This window comes from Lissotriton helveticus, chromosome 8, assembly GCF_964261635.1.
Source record: "Lissotriton helveticus chromosome 8, aLisHel1.1, whole genome shotgun sequence".
NCBI lineage: Eukaryota > Metazoa > Chordata > Amphibia > Caudata > Salamandridae > Lissotriton > Lissotriton helveticus.
The window spans coordinates 805,562,019-805,578,728 of NC_136069.1; the positions used below are offsets into that span (position 1 = coordinate 805,562,019).

Sequence of the window (16,710 nt, forward strand, 5' to 3'; positions counted from 1 at the left end):
TTAAATTGCATTTCCGTTTGAGTGTGTGTGTTGCGAGCTGAAGTATTCTGTTTCTTTATTTTCTTATTAAGTTGATTTTGGACCAAATCATTGTTGGATTTGGGTTCTGCAAAGATAAGAACTTACCTTATTTTACTGCTTGAAGATTTTTGTTGCTGTCTTGAACTGTTTTGAAGTACATCCATGCTTGCACAGCGTTGTATTGCATTCTAACTTTCTACTCATACCACAAACAGCATTCTCAGTGTATTAACATTTCTATGAGTGCTTCTGCATTCTGTCTTCTACACAGAACTTGAGGAGAATTTTTTAGCTAGAAAACCGAGTCAATATCTCATTGGATGACTGCTGGCCGGAACTTAACTCCAATAATGGAGGAGAGCTTTAAGGCTGGTTCCGATACTGAGACTGTATCCGAGTGAGAGGATCATAGATCAGATCTGAAAGTGATTTTCAGTTGGTGGAGTTGGATGACAACTCATCTTCCAGTGATTCCGAAGAACATGGTCCTGCAGCACAGCAAGGCAGTTGTGATGTCTCTTAGCAGGCCAATTTGTTTAGCAGAGACAGTGGTAGTGTTGTCCAGTCCAGAGTGCAGGCAGGTTCCTGCAGAGCAATGAAAGAGTAACAGTAGCAGTTAGCAGCCCCATTAAAGAGTTCAGCCGCAAATTCCTACTTTCACCAGATATGCTGGATGTAAAGCCAATTCTGCAATTTTCTGTCCACTGACTACTTCCTTCTTTTTGTGGATGATGGGTTATCTGGCAATCAGATTGATATGCCTAATAGTTTCTGAGGGAGCATGGATGCACTCTGGCACATCCTTGTATGGCACACCTGTAAACTCCCACTTTACTTAGGGGGCCTGACACGGTTTACTGGATTGTTGCGCAAACCAACAGTACAACATACTGGTCTTTTTGTGTGGTTTGGGCAACACCTATCTTCCCATCTGTTATGGGCAGAGATTGTGTTTTATTCTTTACCATGTGCTGGATTCCAATTGTAACTCTGCAGCATTACCACAAGACCATCCAGTCAATCACAGGTTGTTCAAAATTCAGCTTTTCCTGGAACAGTTGGTTGATAAGTTTCAGGAGATTTATACTTCAGAGAAGAAAGTAGTGGTTAAAGAGTCTATGATCCAGTACAAATGGCGGTAGCTGATCAGGCAGTACATACCATGCAGAGCGTATACGGCATAGATCTGCATATATTGTGTGAGAAGCTCCAGTTGTTATGCATACAGCCAGAGATTGCTGGGAATGAGCTCAATATATATCCTACAGGTTGCTCTTTCACATTAGAAATTAGTGAAAAGACTGTATTTGTTCAATCACTCTCTACTAAAAGTTATATTTATATGGACAATTTCTATACAGGAGTCCAGCCTGTGACCAACCTATATATCGCATCTCAACAAACTGCTGACTGAAATCTTCTGACAGGTGGAAAATTCCTGTGCTCACAGTAATTCATGATGACAGCACGTTTGTGGTCATGGTTTGTGGTCAGTTGGCACAAGAGCACACGCTCAGCTGGATGCTTGACTATAATAAGTACATGGGTGGAATCCAGAAAACTGCTCAGCTATTCAACCACAAAGCAATTTGTAAAAATTGCACATTACAAGAAGTTGGGCATCCACCTGATCCATTTGGCTTTGTACAATGCATATGTTGTCTATTGCCAGACTATCACAAGATGACTGATGTCCTTCCTTTATTTTGAGTTGGTCGTTATGCTTTAGAAGTTGAAGACTTTTATTTATCTATTGTGGAGAATTGCAAAGCTGAAGGATCAGCACTTTGTGCATTGCACTGTGCAGCAGAGTAAAAGAATCAACACATCACACCCTGGCCAGTGTTTGTCATCTTGCTTTACATTATTCCACAAAAAAGTGAAGTTCTGGAACACTGACTGGATTGCAGCACTCAAAATTTATTCATGACGTGACTTTAAATGGCCATACATTGATACATACATTTTACGACCCAATACCTGGCTTGCTATGCAGTCTTACAAACTCTTCGATCCAATTTGGAAATCTTTTCAAATAGCTCTCACCCAAAGTACCCCCTTAATCCAAAACGTTTTCTTCTTTCAAAATTAGATTTGAGTAACAGTGTCTACTGACTCTAATAAATAGATACACACTGGTCTAACTTGTCACCTTCTTCCTCCTTCAAAACATGGCAGATGTTATGTTTGTTGTATTACAAGCGCATTATAGTCAATGCTCTGCACCTAAAAGTGGATGGAACATCTGCCACGTTATGATAGAGTACCTTGTGAGAAGAACACTAAGGTTCTTAGACTTTATGGAAGTGCTTTTTAGGTAACTTGGGAGGCTACTTCAGCATACTTTTCAAACATACTCTGATACCTCCCAACTTATTACAACACATTCAAAGGATTTCGATTTAGTGCAGTGTGTGTGCAAAGGTGCAAGAAAGACAGGTTATCCTGAACCAAAACAGACTGCCAAAAGGAGGTAGTACTAAAGGGCCACACTTCACAGCAGTAGTGATGAAACAGTCAAAGCTTAGTCTTCTGGAAATGCATTTTTGAGAACCTAGGGAAGTCTGCTTCAGCATTTTACCCCACTTTTCAAATGTAGATATGCTCACACAACTCACAATGAGGAATGGGCCACAGGACGTACCCAGACACCCCCTAACTTATAACCACACATTGGAAGGAGTTGGATCTAGTCAAGTGAGTGCACTAAAGGCACAAGAAAGATAAGTCCCCCAAGTCTAAGCAGGTTGCCATGGGAAGGCATTAGTAAAGGGTCACCTGCACAGCATTAGTCAGTGAAACAGACACATAAAGGGATAGTCAAAGCTTAGCATAGGAATGTTTTCATATGGACCTCATGTAGCTTAGTAGGCTGATGATCAAGGTTGAAATGACAGATCACTGCACAAAAAAGTACACAAACACACACCTCTCTAACCATGCATACATGTCTGTCAACTCTGCACGTTTATGGCACTTGTGCGCTATACAAATGCCAGATAACAGTAAAGGGGATCCTGGGTGCTCGATGGAAGGATACAATGTCAAAGCATGCCACACTATGTGGGTGGAAGTTTACTTTCCTTCACAATTACGTGACAACAGTCAATGGATAAAAAAACATACATAATAATGAAGGCTCAATGGAATTTTGGTATCTTGGATGTACATGTCTATTGACCATTTACCATCCTCACACTTCTCCTACCACAAGTATTCTAGCAGGTATGTTTGTGCTTCCCCTAAATATGAGATGAAAGGTTTGACACCACACTCAGAAAAAGTCAATGGTGAGGTCATATATGGTGTGAGTGGAGTATCTGGACCCAAGGTCGTCCTGCATCAGGAACAATCTACCAAAGTTAGACATGTCTGAAAACTAAACAGCCAGGGGTTCAGGGTAGGGATGTATGACATGACAAGTAGTGTGACTTGCGTCTGACCCAGAACGCAGTGCAAATTACCTACTCTGGGTAAAACCACAATGTTTCTGCACTTTCTACAATACAAAGCGGTGCCCTACAACAGTAAAATGATGCACTTTTTCTCCGGGTGCCTGTTTAGAAAACAGTTCTAAAGGCTAAAGTGCGAAGTGCCCCAAACATCAAACTCGACTGTTAAGGGGTTAATGCGGAAGTGAAGCAATTATTTGTGTCAACAAAAGCTGTAATTGAACTGCTACTTTTGTTAATAAGTGGACTATTGTGAACCAAATCACTCTTGGTAATTCATCTAGTGCACTAGCAGAAAGCTGACTTAGTTATTAACATGCCAAGTGAATCTTGTAAATAAAAGAGTGGACAAATAATAACATATTTCTCTATAATGACCTCTAATATTTTTTGTGTATTTATATATCCCTAAGCATTTGACTTTAAATTGTATTAGCTTATATTGGATAAGTCTCCTCCTGACTACACCACTTTGTTCTGGAATTTAGCTAATTGTCAGATGGATACCTGGCAGTAGTGGGTGCAAGCTGAGCAGGTCCACTAATACCTAGTAATGAAACCCAAATTAATTTTAATAATCTTAATGTGATCTTGACCATTTTTCTTCTTAACATAGGCTTACAGGAAAAGGGCTTTCCAAACATCGGGGTATGGCAATGTGGAGGCCACCACATCCTTTCTATTTTTTAATTCGTCAACACTACAGCAAAGATTTACTGGTAAGTACAGCCCGGAACTCCCACTGGTGGAGACTGGGATGGGATTGGGCCCATCTAGAATCTACGAGGAATTGGTAATAATTGTAGATTGTTCAAATTGTTTGGGGAGACTGGCCTTAGGCACATGTTTGCATACTTTCAATTGTGTAGCTGAAGGCTGATATGGCAACACTGGAGGGCAGTTATTATGGTTCAAGGAAACATTGGGCATAGACAAAACACAAGGACATGGTATATAAGGACCAGTAGGAGAGAGGACAGTGATCGAATATGTATTGTTGTCTTGCAATGTAAAGTGCATAAGCAGAGTGGCCAAATATCACAGATCCTATATGAAAAGAAGAAAGGTGCACACAGCAAACTTCAGGTATGGGTAAGTACAGCTGTCCATTTAGGGGTGGAGAGAATACTTGTGATCTCGTAGCAAGCTGTATTAGAGTGGCGGGATCCCTATATGGGAATGATAACTATTGTTCAATGTTTAAGCTGCAAATGCGGTCATTGATATATTTTTTACAGAGATAAAGGAAATCCTGGCCACATGTCTTAACAACAAACACTTAGATGAGGAACTTTTTTTCATATAAACCAAATGTTATTGAATTTATTGAAAAGGCAAAACCCAACAGACAGCAATGTTGTACTATTTACTATCCCCATGTTAACCAGCTCAGCAAATATGACATACATTAGGATAAGCCCCACCATTTCTCGCATATTGTTATATGTTTTTGAGGGCAGCCCCTTGCTTTAAACTGGATTCTTCCATTTTGGCACACGAGTCCACAGCGGATGGGGAACTTGACGGCGTTAAAAGAGTCTGTCTGGGCGCTGGGTAGATCGTCAATTCCATTACTCAACACTAAGTGTTACTTTGGTCTTATTGAGTTATGGCAAATAACGCACTGCATGCAAAGAGGATATTCTTTCTTCTCACACTCAAACAAATCCTACTTCTGTATTGGTTTTACAGTGGCACAGGTGAAAGGAAAGATTCCAAAACATTACATATTTAGGCACATCATGTGCAGAAGGTTCAAACTAGACAGTGCCTGAAAGCAGGGTGAGGCTGCAGACCACACCCAGTACATGTTGAGCATGGACAAAGGCCAAGAGCAGTGAATTTGTGAATACAACAACTGGCTACTCATAAAGCCCATGAATAAGTTTGGAAACAGTCAGATGAGGTAACCAAATAATAGCAGACTTGTTGGGAAACAGTGTCTGCGATACAAACCCTAAATTCTAATGAAATCTCGCAGTTATAGCAGCTATGCACCCTTAACTTGCACCCTCTAATTTAGAGCTCATGATAGGACGTCCCATAAGACATTTGCCACATGGACACCATTGAACCTGTGTTTGTTTTTTCTTAAGTGAAACAATAGAAATTTGGGCCATGTCAAAGTGGACTGCATTGCTTTGAGCAGCTAGGTGTCTACTGCCGAGTCAGTGTTCTACAGAGAGGACCTGAGTTTTGCTGGAATGGCTACAGCCACAAAAAATAAAACTGCGTGGAAGGGGGTCCGGCAAGCAGAGAAAATGAGGTGACCTCTGCTAAAATGGGTATCACGTGGAGCAAGCAGCAGAGGACTATCCCTCTGACAAAGAGAATGACGAGTCGGCTGCTCTGCGTGTGCAGTTCAGGGGGTGAATTGGAAGAAAGGAGTGGTGCAACAGCAAGCTGCAGACAGGAGCCGCTTTTAGTGGCCAGAGTGCCGGTAGCCAGCAGATAAGGAAAGAAAATTCCAACGGAAAGTCAGCTCAGCAGGTGTCCGAGACCAGACTATAGGTTAACGGGAAGCAGACACAAAATTACGTGATCCAGTTATCAAAAAAATGGGCAAAAGTCTCCAGCCGCCTGTGATTCATGGTAAAAGGAGATTCTGAACTAGTTAGAAGGAAGAGAGAACTGAAGGTGGCGTTTCTCTTTATGTGAAGTGGCAAGATGAATGAAGAACCAACAAAAGCAATGGAAGGGTGCACCCAGCATGAGCACATGAGCCCCTGTGATGGAGAGTACCATCACAGGGGCTCATGTTGGAAACGAGAAGGTCTATGATGAAAACAGTGGAGAAAACAACTATGGTACATACTGGGAAGTGTTCTATATTTCCAAAGATAGTCCCAGAAGGGTGAATGAGACAGAAGGTTACAATACAGAGGGATTTGAGCTGAAAAGTTGTAAACATTGAATCAATTTTCCTTTCCCGTAACAGGCATGAAAATATGGCAAACGATAATGCAGGGAAAAATGAAAGAGGCTAGTGAACAAAGATTTGCTACACAGAAACTGCTACTCACCAAGACTCGAGACAGTCAGCAAAAGTGAAGGAACAAGTCCAAGTCCACCAGGAAGCAGCGCGCTTCTGGACTAGTGGGAAAGTCAGGGTGGGGGTAAACAAGCCTTCACCACCTCTAGACAGACTATTTAGATGTTTACTTATGAGAGTGATTTAACCCAGGACTTTAAGTGGGATGAAAAATCTGGAAGATCTCTCGTAGGGGCGTGGCCGATGTAATTAAGGGCGTGGCATAAAACACTTAAGCTAAAAGTTTGTACTTAGCAAAGTGTGCTGTTCCACTGGTATTTTGCTGCTTTTGTCGATTCATCCAGATATAAAATACAACAAGTAACATTACACCTACACCAAGCCAGGATTATTGGCTTTGTCAATGGTTGTAAGCTACATAAGATCAATAAGCATCAACTATGACTTTGTTGTAACTTATATTGAAAATGCTTCGGTTCTTGTGGGAGAGGTTGTGGCTAAGGCTAGAGCTGCCGACTTTCGAGCTGAGAAAACAGGTTCGAGCCTCACATCCGCCCAACATCCTGTGATTCAAAACATGAATATATCCTTGTGTGATGTAACTGGTGCTCATGTTAAAAATGAGCACCAGTGAAAAATGAGTCTCTTTGAAATGACATCAAAAGCAGTGACGTATGGTATTATTGCAGAGTTAAGCTTCACCTCCCCACCCAGAAGGTAAAAATGGAGAGCCCGGTAGGGACCCGTCTCCACAACTGCCCACTTAAAGCCCTGATTTAACCATGGCATGTTGGAGCTCTGCCTGACTATTTCTCTATTGCTCTGGACCGCCGACAAACCACCTCTTCCTTGCACAGAAGTGCAGAAAACTTTTGCAAGAATCAATTTTTCTCTTTAACAGAGCAAGGGGTTATAAAATGAACTATGAAATTACAAGGAGGAAAGGGTGCGAATAAACAACAGACTTAGCCCTGCATGTGGTATACAACGGGATATGTACGTAGACTTGCCTACCTATATATAGCCAGTGGTGGATTCACCAGTATTTCAGTTTACTAAATACACATTAAAGATAAAGAAAAATTAACAAATGTTTGAGCATTACTAATTCCATAAAAAGAGCAAAAATTGGCCCAGTCATTCAAGGTCCTTATAGACACTCATGATCGTTGAAGTAAATAATTACCTTACTGCTTCTCTGTAATATTTGATTGCAGCTGTTTGGTTGCCTTTATCTGCCAAATTTTTGCCAACATTGTAGTGCACCTGGAGAAAGAAATAACATGAGTCCACATACTGCCATTTAAAGTTCGCCATTATTCCTCAAAGCCTTTGTCTACATAAATGAAAACCGAAGCCTGTTTTGCATTGGCATTCCCTTTAAACAATATCCACCCTAGACAGTTTATAATTACACACCATATCTAACCCAGAGTGCATGGTTTGAGCTAATGATACCTGCCACTTTGGGATGCAAGTAAATGAGTTGCATAATCTGTCAACAACTTTATATTAACACACAAGTGAAAGGGCCACCTTCTCTGGCGCTCACATCTATGCGCAGGTGAGTATAATATACAATTGCATTTGGCTCTGCGGCCACAGGTAAACCTTAATTAATCTGACTTCAGAGTCAAAATCCCATCTTTGTGGCCTTCTTGGCCATGTTGCTTCGCTTGGTTCTTCAAGATTTAAACCAGTTGGCTGATCCAGAATGTCTTGAAGTACAATGACTCCCGGTCTGTCTCATAAAATCAGTGTTGAGTGAAAAGGGAGGTTGGGCAATTGCAGAGGGGGGCTCTAGGATACGACTTGTGGCACCTTCTCACCCCCACTCAGCGGGAGTAACAGATTCAGGTGTGATGTGCTGAACTGATCAGCAGGGCGAACCCAGGATTTCCTTGGTCACAGTTTTGCACAAGGGGCCAGGAGTAGCACCAATGAGTAACTGTGACCCACTGGAGAGTAGACATCTGTATATTGTAAGCGTTCTACTCTGTGCACAGACAAGCTGAATGAGGGATTTGGGAGGCTGAGGCTGGGTGACCTGCATAGAAGAGCGGGTAACAGAAGGGTATGTACAAAAGCCCCCAGTGACACCAGGGGCATGGTGAAATCCCATATTCGCTTGTGTCTCTGAGCCACTAAGCAAACCATGGTGGTAGCCTACTGGCCTGCAGGTATAAGGAGGACATTTCTTGGAGGTGACCCGTCACTGGAGCTCTGAACGATGGTGGGTCCTCAACTCCCAAAGTCCAAGGTTGGACTTCCCTGACATAGAGCAGCTCAGATCACGATGGCTGAGAAAAGGACAAGTAAACCGTAATTCTTCAAGGTGCATGCAGGTTAACAGTGGAAGGAAAAAAGAAACAATGATGATCGTACTGAAGGCCCTTATCTAGCTAAGAGGGAAAATGCTTTCTGCTGTGTTAAAACAATGTCCTGCATGTCAATCTGCCCCTGAAAACTGATCATACTCAAGCTGTGGTTAGGACAGAGGAGAAGACGTTTGCAGAGATGGCAGCCGCGGTCCTGAGAATGGAGCTACCACTCAAAAGCATGCCGACAAGATGCAGCAATTAGAGGAGCAAAGCACATAGATCAAGTCAGCTGTCAAAAACTTGCATTCAAGTCTTCAAGAATTGTGATATAAATAGTATTATGAGACAAGCTATCCAACATCAGACTCTAGGCAAACTGCGGATGGTGGTGGCATTGAGAGTGGTGGAAACCACTGTATTGACTGCTGCAAAATCTTTTGAGACAATAATGGTGAAACTGTTGGGAGACTTGCTAGAGTGTAAGGAGGAGCATGGCACTCGGGAAGAATATAAAACACAAAGTTTACCTTCCATAATTTGATACAAGACAACTGAAAGTGGTGGTACCGTTGTGATGGTTTAGGATGCATTGGAAACTCAATATCGGTACTTGCAATTTTTAGAGCATAAGTAAGTAGATAGTGCTGTCTGAAGGAACTCACCACCTCCTTTTCTGGGTTTATATCTGGACTAAGTAAAGAAAGCTACCAAAAAATAACTGTGCGCCAAGGGTACTGAAGCGTCATTTGGATATCCAGACTACTCACAATCACCTCTCCTGATGGCAAATAAAATAGCACCAATACACCTTCTGGGTGTATTTTGAGATTTAAAATAAATGACTCTTATCTAATGTAATCCAATCATAATCCAGGTGATTTACTTAATGTAGGTTAGCCATGTCAAAGTCAATTTCACGTGTAAATCAGTGCAGTGAACACAATAGCAGTTTAAAACGAAAATACTAATACTTAAATATGTGTAGCAGTGTTATTACATTTTCATGGTGGCACCAATTTTGAGCATTCTGTAACTTTGCAATTGAAACAAATGGGGTTCAAAACATTAGCACTACATATGGAGACAACACATGCATCACTTTGCAGGGTTTTAGGTAGTCTTTGTTATTTTCGTCCATCACTGCATTTTGGTGCTATGACTAGCCTTGTCTTGCCAGGATTGTGTGATGAAGAATAAGCAATCTAAACCAGGGGACTTTGAGATGGATTGAAGAAAATCTTTAATGTACCATTAAATCCATGGTGATCGGCTTGAAATCTGACCTCCGAGAACAGTCTGTCTACAATGTAGATGCAGGCAATTAAAAGACTCTTTGCCTCTGGGACATCCAGCAGTCTCCTCCTGTCAGTAGACAGTAGCATCCTTTTCAGTCTGTAGATTAAGAATTCTTGCTTTACGATTTCTGGGCCCTCATTTTGGACAGCTCACACCACTATGACCAAGGCCATGACTACCTCCAACCATCGGAAGTCAGAGCAGAGTTAGAGCGATCATGCAGCCCCAGCACTATCTGTTTTAAGGAGGACTTAAGGAAGGACTTGTAGCCAATCTTAGTTCTTCAGACATGAAAGCAGAGAGAAATGATAACTGGGGCTAATATACCCAGTGGGGAATATCTATGTAAAGGCTCCAGTTCAATAAAGTGTTGTTGCTTCATTCTGCAGTTAGGTCGAGCTTAGGAAGCGCATGGGCTATCTCTCGACATGCTGTATTCAGTCAGGGGGTTTACAGCCTGCTTCTGATTGGCTTTTGTCAGTGTCTTTTAAAAATGTTGCTTCCAATTGGATAAGGGTTCCTACTTGTCCCACCTTTTTAGGTCTCGCCTAGCGAACGCAGCGCATGTGCTGCTTTGCTTTGGCGAGCCTCTATTGTTGTCAACTTGGGGTCGGAAGGGAGACAAACCATCTGCGCGCACAGACAGGCCATGTGCACGCGTATGGTGTCTCCTCTCCGTGCTCACACCGCACGCTTAAGAGACATGCGCGCGTCTGGCGCACAGCGTGATCACATGTCCTGCTCCCTTGTTTGTTAATATTGTGTCAGTTCAGTTAAGAAAACAATTGAAAAAAAGCTAGTGAGTCGAGACCCTAACAAATAAAATTGCAAATAATGATGAAGTTATGTAAAGACACGTTATGCTTCCATCTTATCATCAGGTCTACCCACCTAACTCAGCTTGGATTCAGATGTGGCCGCGTGCAATGAAAAGCACCTCACATTTCACTACCGCCAAGTTCATTAAGGAACGGTACATTTTAGCAAACGTCTCGCAACATAAACTAGTTTAGTTTCTTGCTTTGGGCGTAATTATAATTTGATCTTAATGTTTTGCAGTAGATGACCTAGATGAACCATCATCAATCATTATGTTTCTCGGAAACATTCATCAATATTGCTCAGGGCGCTTTTCTTTTTCGCACTCCTGTCAATATATACACACGTCTCGCAGCTGAAATCATTCAGACACACTCTGTGTTTTATCGCCAGCTGTGATGGTGTGCAGAGATTTAGCTCTGGTAAAGGCCTGCCGCTGTCAATCTGCCTGATTCACAGTATATAAAGTAAATAGTGTCAGCCTGCTGGCTGACGACTTACTTACCCAGGCCATGTGAAGGTGACGTCAGTGAGGTCACATTACCAGCCTTACCCGGCAGAGCACTTTGAAACCTTCCGCATCTTACAGCGTAAATAAACTATTTATTGGCAAGTCACTGCACTTTAACAGTTAATTACGAATAATCTATGAATATCTGCAGTGCTTGTTTAAGAATATATAACTAATTCATTAACGCTGTAAAAATGTTTAGTGCGACAGGCAAAATAACACGGCACGGCCAATATTTAGGGGGTAGCAGCAGGCATCTGTTGGTACTGTTGATATCCTTGCCTGGCTAAAGTGATAACCCATATGGACATTACAATTGGTGCATGGGAGATTGCCTGGGTTGAGAAAGGGAGGAAAATGAGTATTGCAACAATATAACGTGCAACGCCTTGCATGGCATCTAACAATATGGCAAATGTATTTATTTATTTACTTTACTGACAAGTATAAGGAAGAAAGACGAAAACTCAGATTTGCGTACTGACTCTGTGAAGCAGAGACGTAGGTGAATATGAATTCCTTGTGACCCTCAGCTGTGTAGTTATAAGCTCATTTTAATTCTGCTGTCGAATCATAACAGTGCTTTACCTGTACTACTCCGGTAGCTCATTCCATGTGGTGCGGAGATAAATGGTGTATATGTACCCTTGTATTCTGGCAGTGAGGTGGCACTGTGCACAAGTACCAGAAATGCGGGATGCCAAGCCAGCTTCCACCCTTTTCCACCCAGACTCTCGGTCACTGATTCTCTAACACACTAATCTGTGGGGGCTGAAAATCTGATCTTGAAGTATAAATTCCAGAGGCTCCTCAAGAAGGAGACATAAAAAGTTGATTCCGTGGTACTCAGAATTTCATTTAATAATGATTAACAATTCCACTTTCCATCGGAGCACTTTCATAAGTTGTCATTTCTATCCTTCTTCCTCTCATCTTCCAGGTATCTGTTTACAGCCTTGTGTGGGGGGTAGGGATTTGTGAGATTTAATTTGAGGAAGATGGTGTGATGGAGATGGAGTGTTGTATTCCTTGAGATGATATGCTGTGGGTTTCTGTGATGTGCATATTGTTGATGTACTATCTGGTGTTATATGATGTAGTATAATGTTCTGTGGCGCAGTATGGTATGATGTGGAGTTCGGTATGAGGATGTGTGATTTGGGATCGTTTTTTTTGGTGCCTTATAGTGTTATGTTGTATGGTATAAGGTGGTATATGGCATAGAATAGTGTGATGTGGTGTGATTAGTTAAGCAGGATGATGTGGTTTTGGATAGTGGTATGTGGTTCTATGATGAGAGATAGTGTGGTTTTGTGTGGTGTGTCTTAGATGCTTTGATGTCTTACGATCAGGTATAGAATGAGGCGATATTAAGTGCTGTGGTGCTGTGCACTTTTGAATAGTATCTTATGCAATGAATGGTATTGCATGTGTATGGTATAAGTTTGATGAATAAGTATGATGTGCTGTAGTGGGGTATGTTGCTGGATGGTATGCGTTGCAATGAAAAATGACATGATGAAGTGATGTATGAGAGAATGTGGCAAGATCTATTGCATGAAATATTCTCTATTCCTTGTGTTCAATGATGAAACTGATGTGGTGAGAAAGAGACAGTTTGCGGTTTTGGATGTTTGTAGTATAGACTGGTGTAGAATTGTATGTTGTATGGATGGCGTACTATGATGAGGTTTTTATTGTGTAGTATGGTGTGTTGCATCGTCTGATATGAAGGGATGAAGTATTGTATGAGGTTGTATGGTATAATGTGGTCCAGTACCTGTAATATGACTTACTATGATGTACTCCTCTCCATTTTTTTGTTTGAATATCTTTATTTGGTTTCTTTATGCGCTTACAATACGTGTCAGATTCCACAAACAAGCAAATGTAACACATCATCTCATCTCATCTGCAAAGTATAACCGTCAGTGGATAGCACATTTCCCCGTAACACAGTATTTCCACCTCTTTCCACCCAACACACGGAAGAAGTGAAAGCGAGAAAAAGCAAACATGAGGGAGGGAAAAGAAAGCAGAGATCGGTTCCTGAGGGCACTTTTTTCACAATGTCAAATCATATATCTTATAGTACAAAATGATCGTATCTGAGAATTAGAGTGTGCTGGGTATCTGAAAATCCGAATGTGCCCCAGACCGTGATTAAAATAGTTGTGGGCTTAGTGTGTTTTGAAAATGGCGCGGGAATAGTGTTCAGCCAGTGGGTGCAGAGTGCCATGCGCCGTGTGGTGTTTGAATGTAATTCCTCTTGGCCTAATCTTCCAATCATGCGTCTCTGTCAACTCCCACTCTATATTAAGCATGTGGCATTATGTCCAGCGTGCGTCCGTGTACAAGCGTTGTGAAGTGGAGGTCGATTGATATATAGATATCCGATATTCAAAAACAGCGCAATAAATGCGCCAATCCGTGTATAATAACTTTTTCAACGCTAAAATGCGTAACTAACGAAGAAAGAAAAGGGGGAAAAATTAGAAAGGTAGAAATTAAAATGATTACAAAATTTAAAGTAAGCGGTAGTACCATATATTGTCATAAGCGAGCATCTTCGGTGTTAGAGAAGTGTTAACGTCGGGGGGGGGGCGCGATAGGCAGGAGCCCGCCGCAGCGAGGAGCCCTCCGGGGAGGCACAGCTGATCCTGCATGGCAGGTGGATAGCAAGCTCTCGGCGCCAAGGGGGGTTAATGTCGTCGTCACGTGGGTCATTAGCATTAATGTGTAAAGTAGTTGCAATTCATTACATGCAGATGCGTGGTAATTGGCGATCGTGGGGACGTGTAGCCCTGTATCTCATCCTCTTCCCAGGTGAGGCCCCAGGTGGAAAGTGGCTAAGTAATGCCCTGGGCAAGGCACCCTCGGTGGAAAGACTTCAGGGTGTCATCCCAGAGTTGCGCAATGGGGAATTTTCTCAGTCCCGCCGTCCCCTCCCTATGTAGAGTAATGCTCTCTGCCCTAGCCCAGTTGTCAAATGAGGTACGCCAGGGCTTCACATGTGGGGGTTCACTGCTCTTCCATCGTTTAGTGAGCAGTCTTTTAGCCGTAATGAGTCCTAGGGCCCAGAATCTAGAAGGAACTTTGTTGTGTTTTGTTCTTTTGTAGAGACCCAGTAGGCATACCTCCCACGTGTATTGATGACTCTCACCGACGCCCTCCGCCAACAGAGCCGTCACTGTGTGCCAATATGTCTGTATGTTGGGGCAGGACCACATCATATGGAGTAGGTCCGCATCAGTCAGCGAGCATCTCGGACACGCAGTAGTTGTGATCGCAAAGTACTTGTTAATTTTATTAGGTGACAAGTACGCGTGGTGCAGTATATAAAATTGGATACGCTTAAAGCGGGAGTTGCATGGTACATTAAGGGGACTGGCCAGGGCCATCACCCATTCCTTATCCGTCCATGCCCTTCCCCTGTCTGCCTCCCATTTGTCTCGGAGTGGCTGTAAGGAACATTGCGTGTGCGCCAACAGTGTCTGCGTTAGCCAATGGATCACATGGGAGCCATTTCCCATGACATATAAGTGTTGGATTAAAAGGTGTGTGGGCAACTCCTCTGAGATATCGTTCCAGGCCCGCGTGTATGTGTGCGTGATGGTCGCTGTAGCAGGAACTGCCCAGCTGGGAGTCCCGTGTCTGCAGCTAGTGTTGCAAAGGGAACCAGGGCTCCATCTGCATACAAGTCCCCTAGCGTGTCCACCCCAGCCCGCATCCAGGGTGTCAGTGCGGCCTCCATTACTACACCACCTTCTCTGGGTGTTCCCAACAGCGGGAGTGCTGGGGCGTAGGGCGTCACTGCTCTGGTGAGCTTCAGGCTGCGAATATAGCATTTGCGGGCCACTGCTAAGTGTATCTGCGATGGGCATGTAGTCTTGGCAAAAAGGGTGGAACAGTGCGTGGATCTGCGCGTTGGTACAGACTGTAGCATCCGTGGTAGTATCACTCAGGTGCCTTCCTCCCAGCCATCCCGTCACCCACTGCAGCTGTGCTGCCAGATAGTAAAGCTCCTGGTTAGGCACTGCTAGTCCTCCCGCTTCCACAGGTGCGTATAGTTTTGTCAATGCAACCTGGGGTCTCCCTGTATTCCATATCAGGTTCCTGACCAAAGTTTCCAGTTCCCTAAAAATTTGTGTCGGGAAATACACTGGGACGTTAGCATAATAATACAGCAATCTTGGTAAAACTATAATTTTTGTCAGTGTAATTCGACTAGGCACGTTAAGGGGGAGAGTCTTCCAAAAGGCCATTTGTGCTTGTAAGGAAGAGATTGCCCGCACTAGGTTGCCTTCCAACACATCTGGCAGGGTTCTGTAGATATGGATTTCCAGGTATCGGAATGAAGTGGGGTACCAGGTGAGCCTTTCGTCGTTGAAGTGGACTTCACATTCCTGAGTGTCCGAGTTAAAGGAGTATACTCCAGACTTAGCCCAATTGATCCTGAGTCCTGACATAGTCTCAAAGTTGTGAAAGGCGTCTGACAGTGTCGGCGGTAAGCAGGTCAGGTCTTTGACGTATAAAAGGAGGTAATCCGCATATAGGGAGACTGTGTAGAGACCATCCGCCAGGGGGATCCCCCACTCCGCACCTTGTGATCTCAGTAGCGCTGCTAGAGGCTCAATTGCTAACGAAAAGAGCAGCGGGGACAGAGGACATTCCTGCCTAGTGCCTCTCTTTACACTAATGGTGTCCGACAGCAGGTGTCCTGAGCGTACGCGCACCGTAGGTTTCTGATACAGTAAACTGACCATATCGATATATTCATCGCCAAGGTCATATTTCTGCAAGACAGCTAGGAGATAAGGCCACTCCACAAAGTCGAAGGCCTTTTCCAGGTCCAATACCAGACACCCCGAGCGAGGCCACTGCAGCGTAGCGTACCGTTGCATCCTGAACAGCCTTCTAATAGCTGTTCTGATCACTATGCACAAGGGTAGTAACCAAGGGGACCAGGCGCTGAGCCAGCGTGGAAGTCGCGCAAGTATCTTATAATCGGTGTTCAGGAGGGCCAGCAATCGGTATGAGCCCGATTGCATGTGGTCTCTGCCAGGCTTAGGGAGGGAAATGAGGTTAGCTTCGTTCATCGTGGGGGGGAGGGAGGAGTCCAGAATAGCTGCCTCGTATACCTTTAGTAATTCAGGGATTAGAATGTCAGGGTAGGCTTTATAAAATTCAGCAGGCAGCCCGCCCGGGCCTGGGGACTTGCCATTAGATAAAGCAAATATAACCGCACGTAACTCATCTGGCATAAGCGGGGCTTCTAATTCGTCTCTCTGCGTGTCA

The 16,710-nt window shown here is 43.3% G+C and overlaps 1 protein-coding gene across 1 annotated transcript in view; it reads right to left on the bottom strand.

Annotated features, from left to right (window-relative positions):
• Nucleotides 1-16,710, bottom strand: part of TMTC4 (transmembrane O-mannosyltransferase targeting cadherins 4) — an 861,371-nt gene that overhangs the window by 273,238 nt on the left and 571,423 nt on the right. Inside the window, exon 12 of the mRNA XM_078657625.1 lies at nucleotides 7,652-7,731. Within this exon, the coding sequence (XP_078513751.1) occupies nucleotides 7,652-7,731 (80 nt within the window). The remainder of the gene's footprint in view (nucleotides 1-7,651; nucleotides 7,732-16,710) is intronic.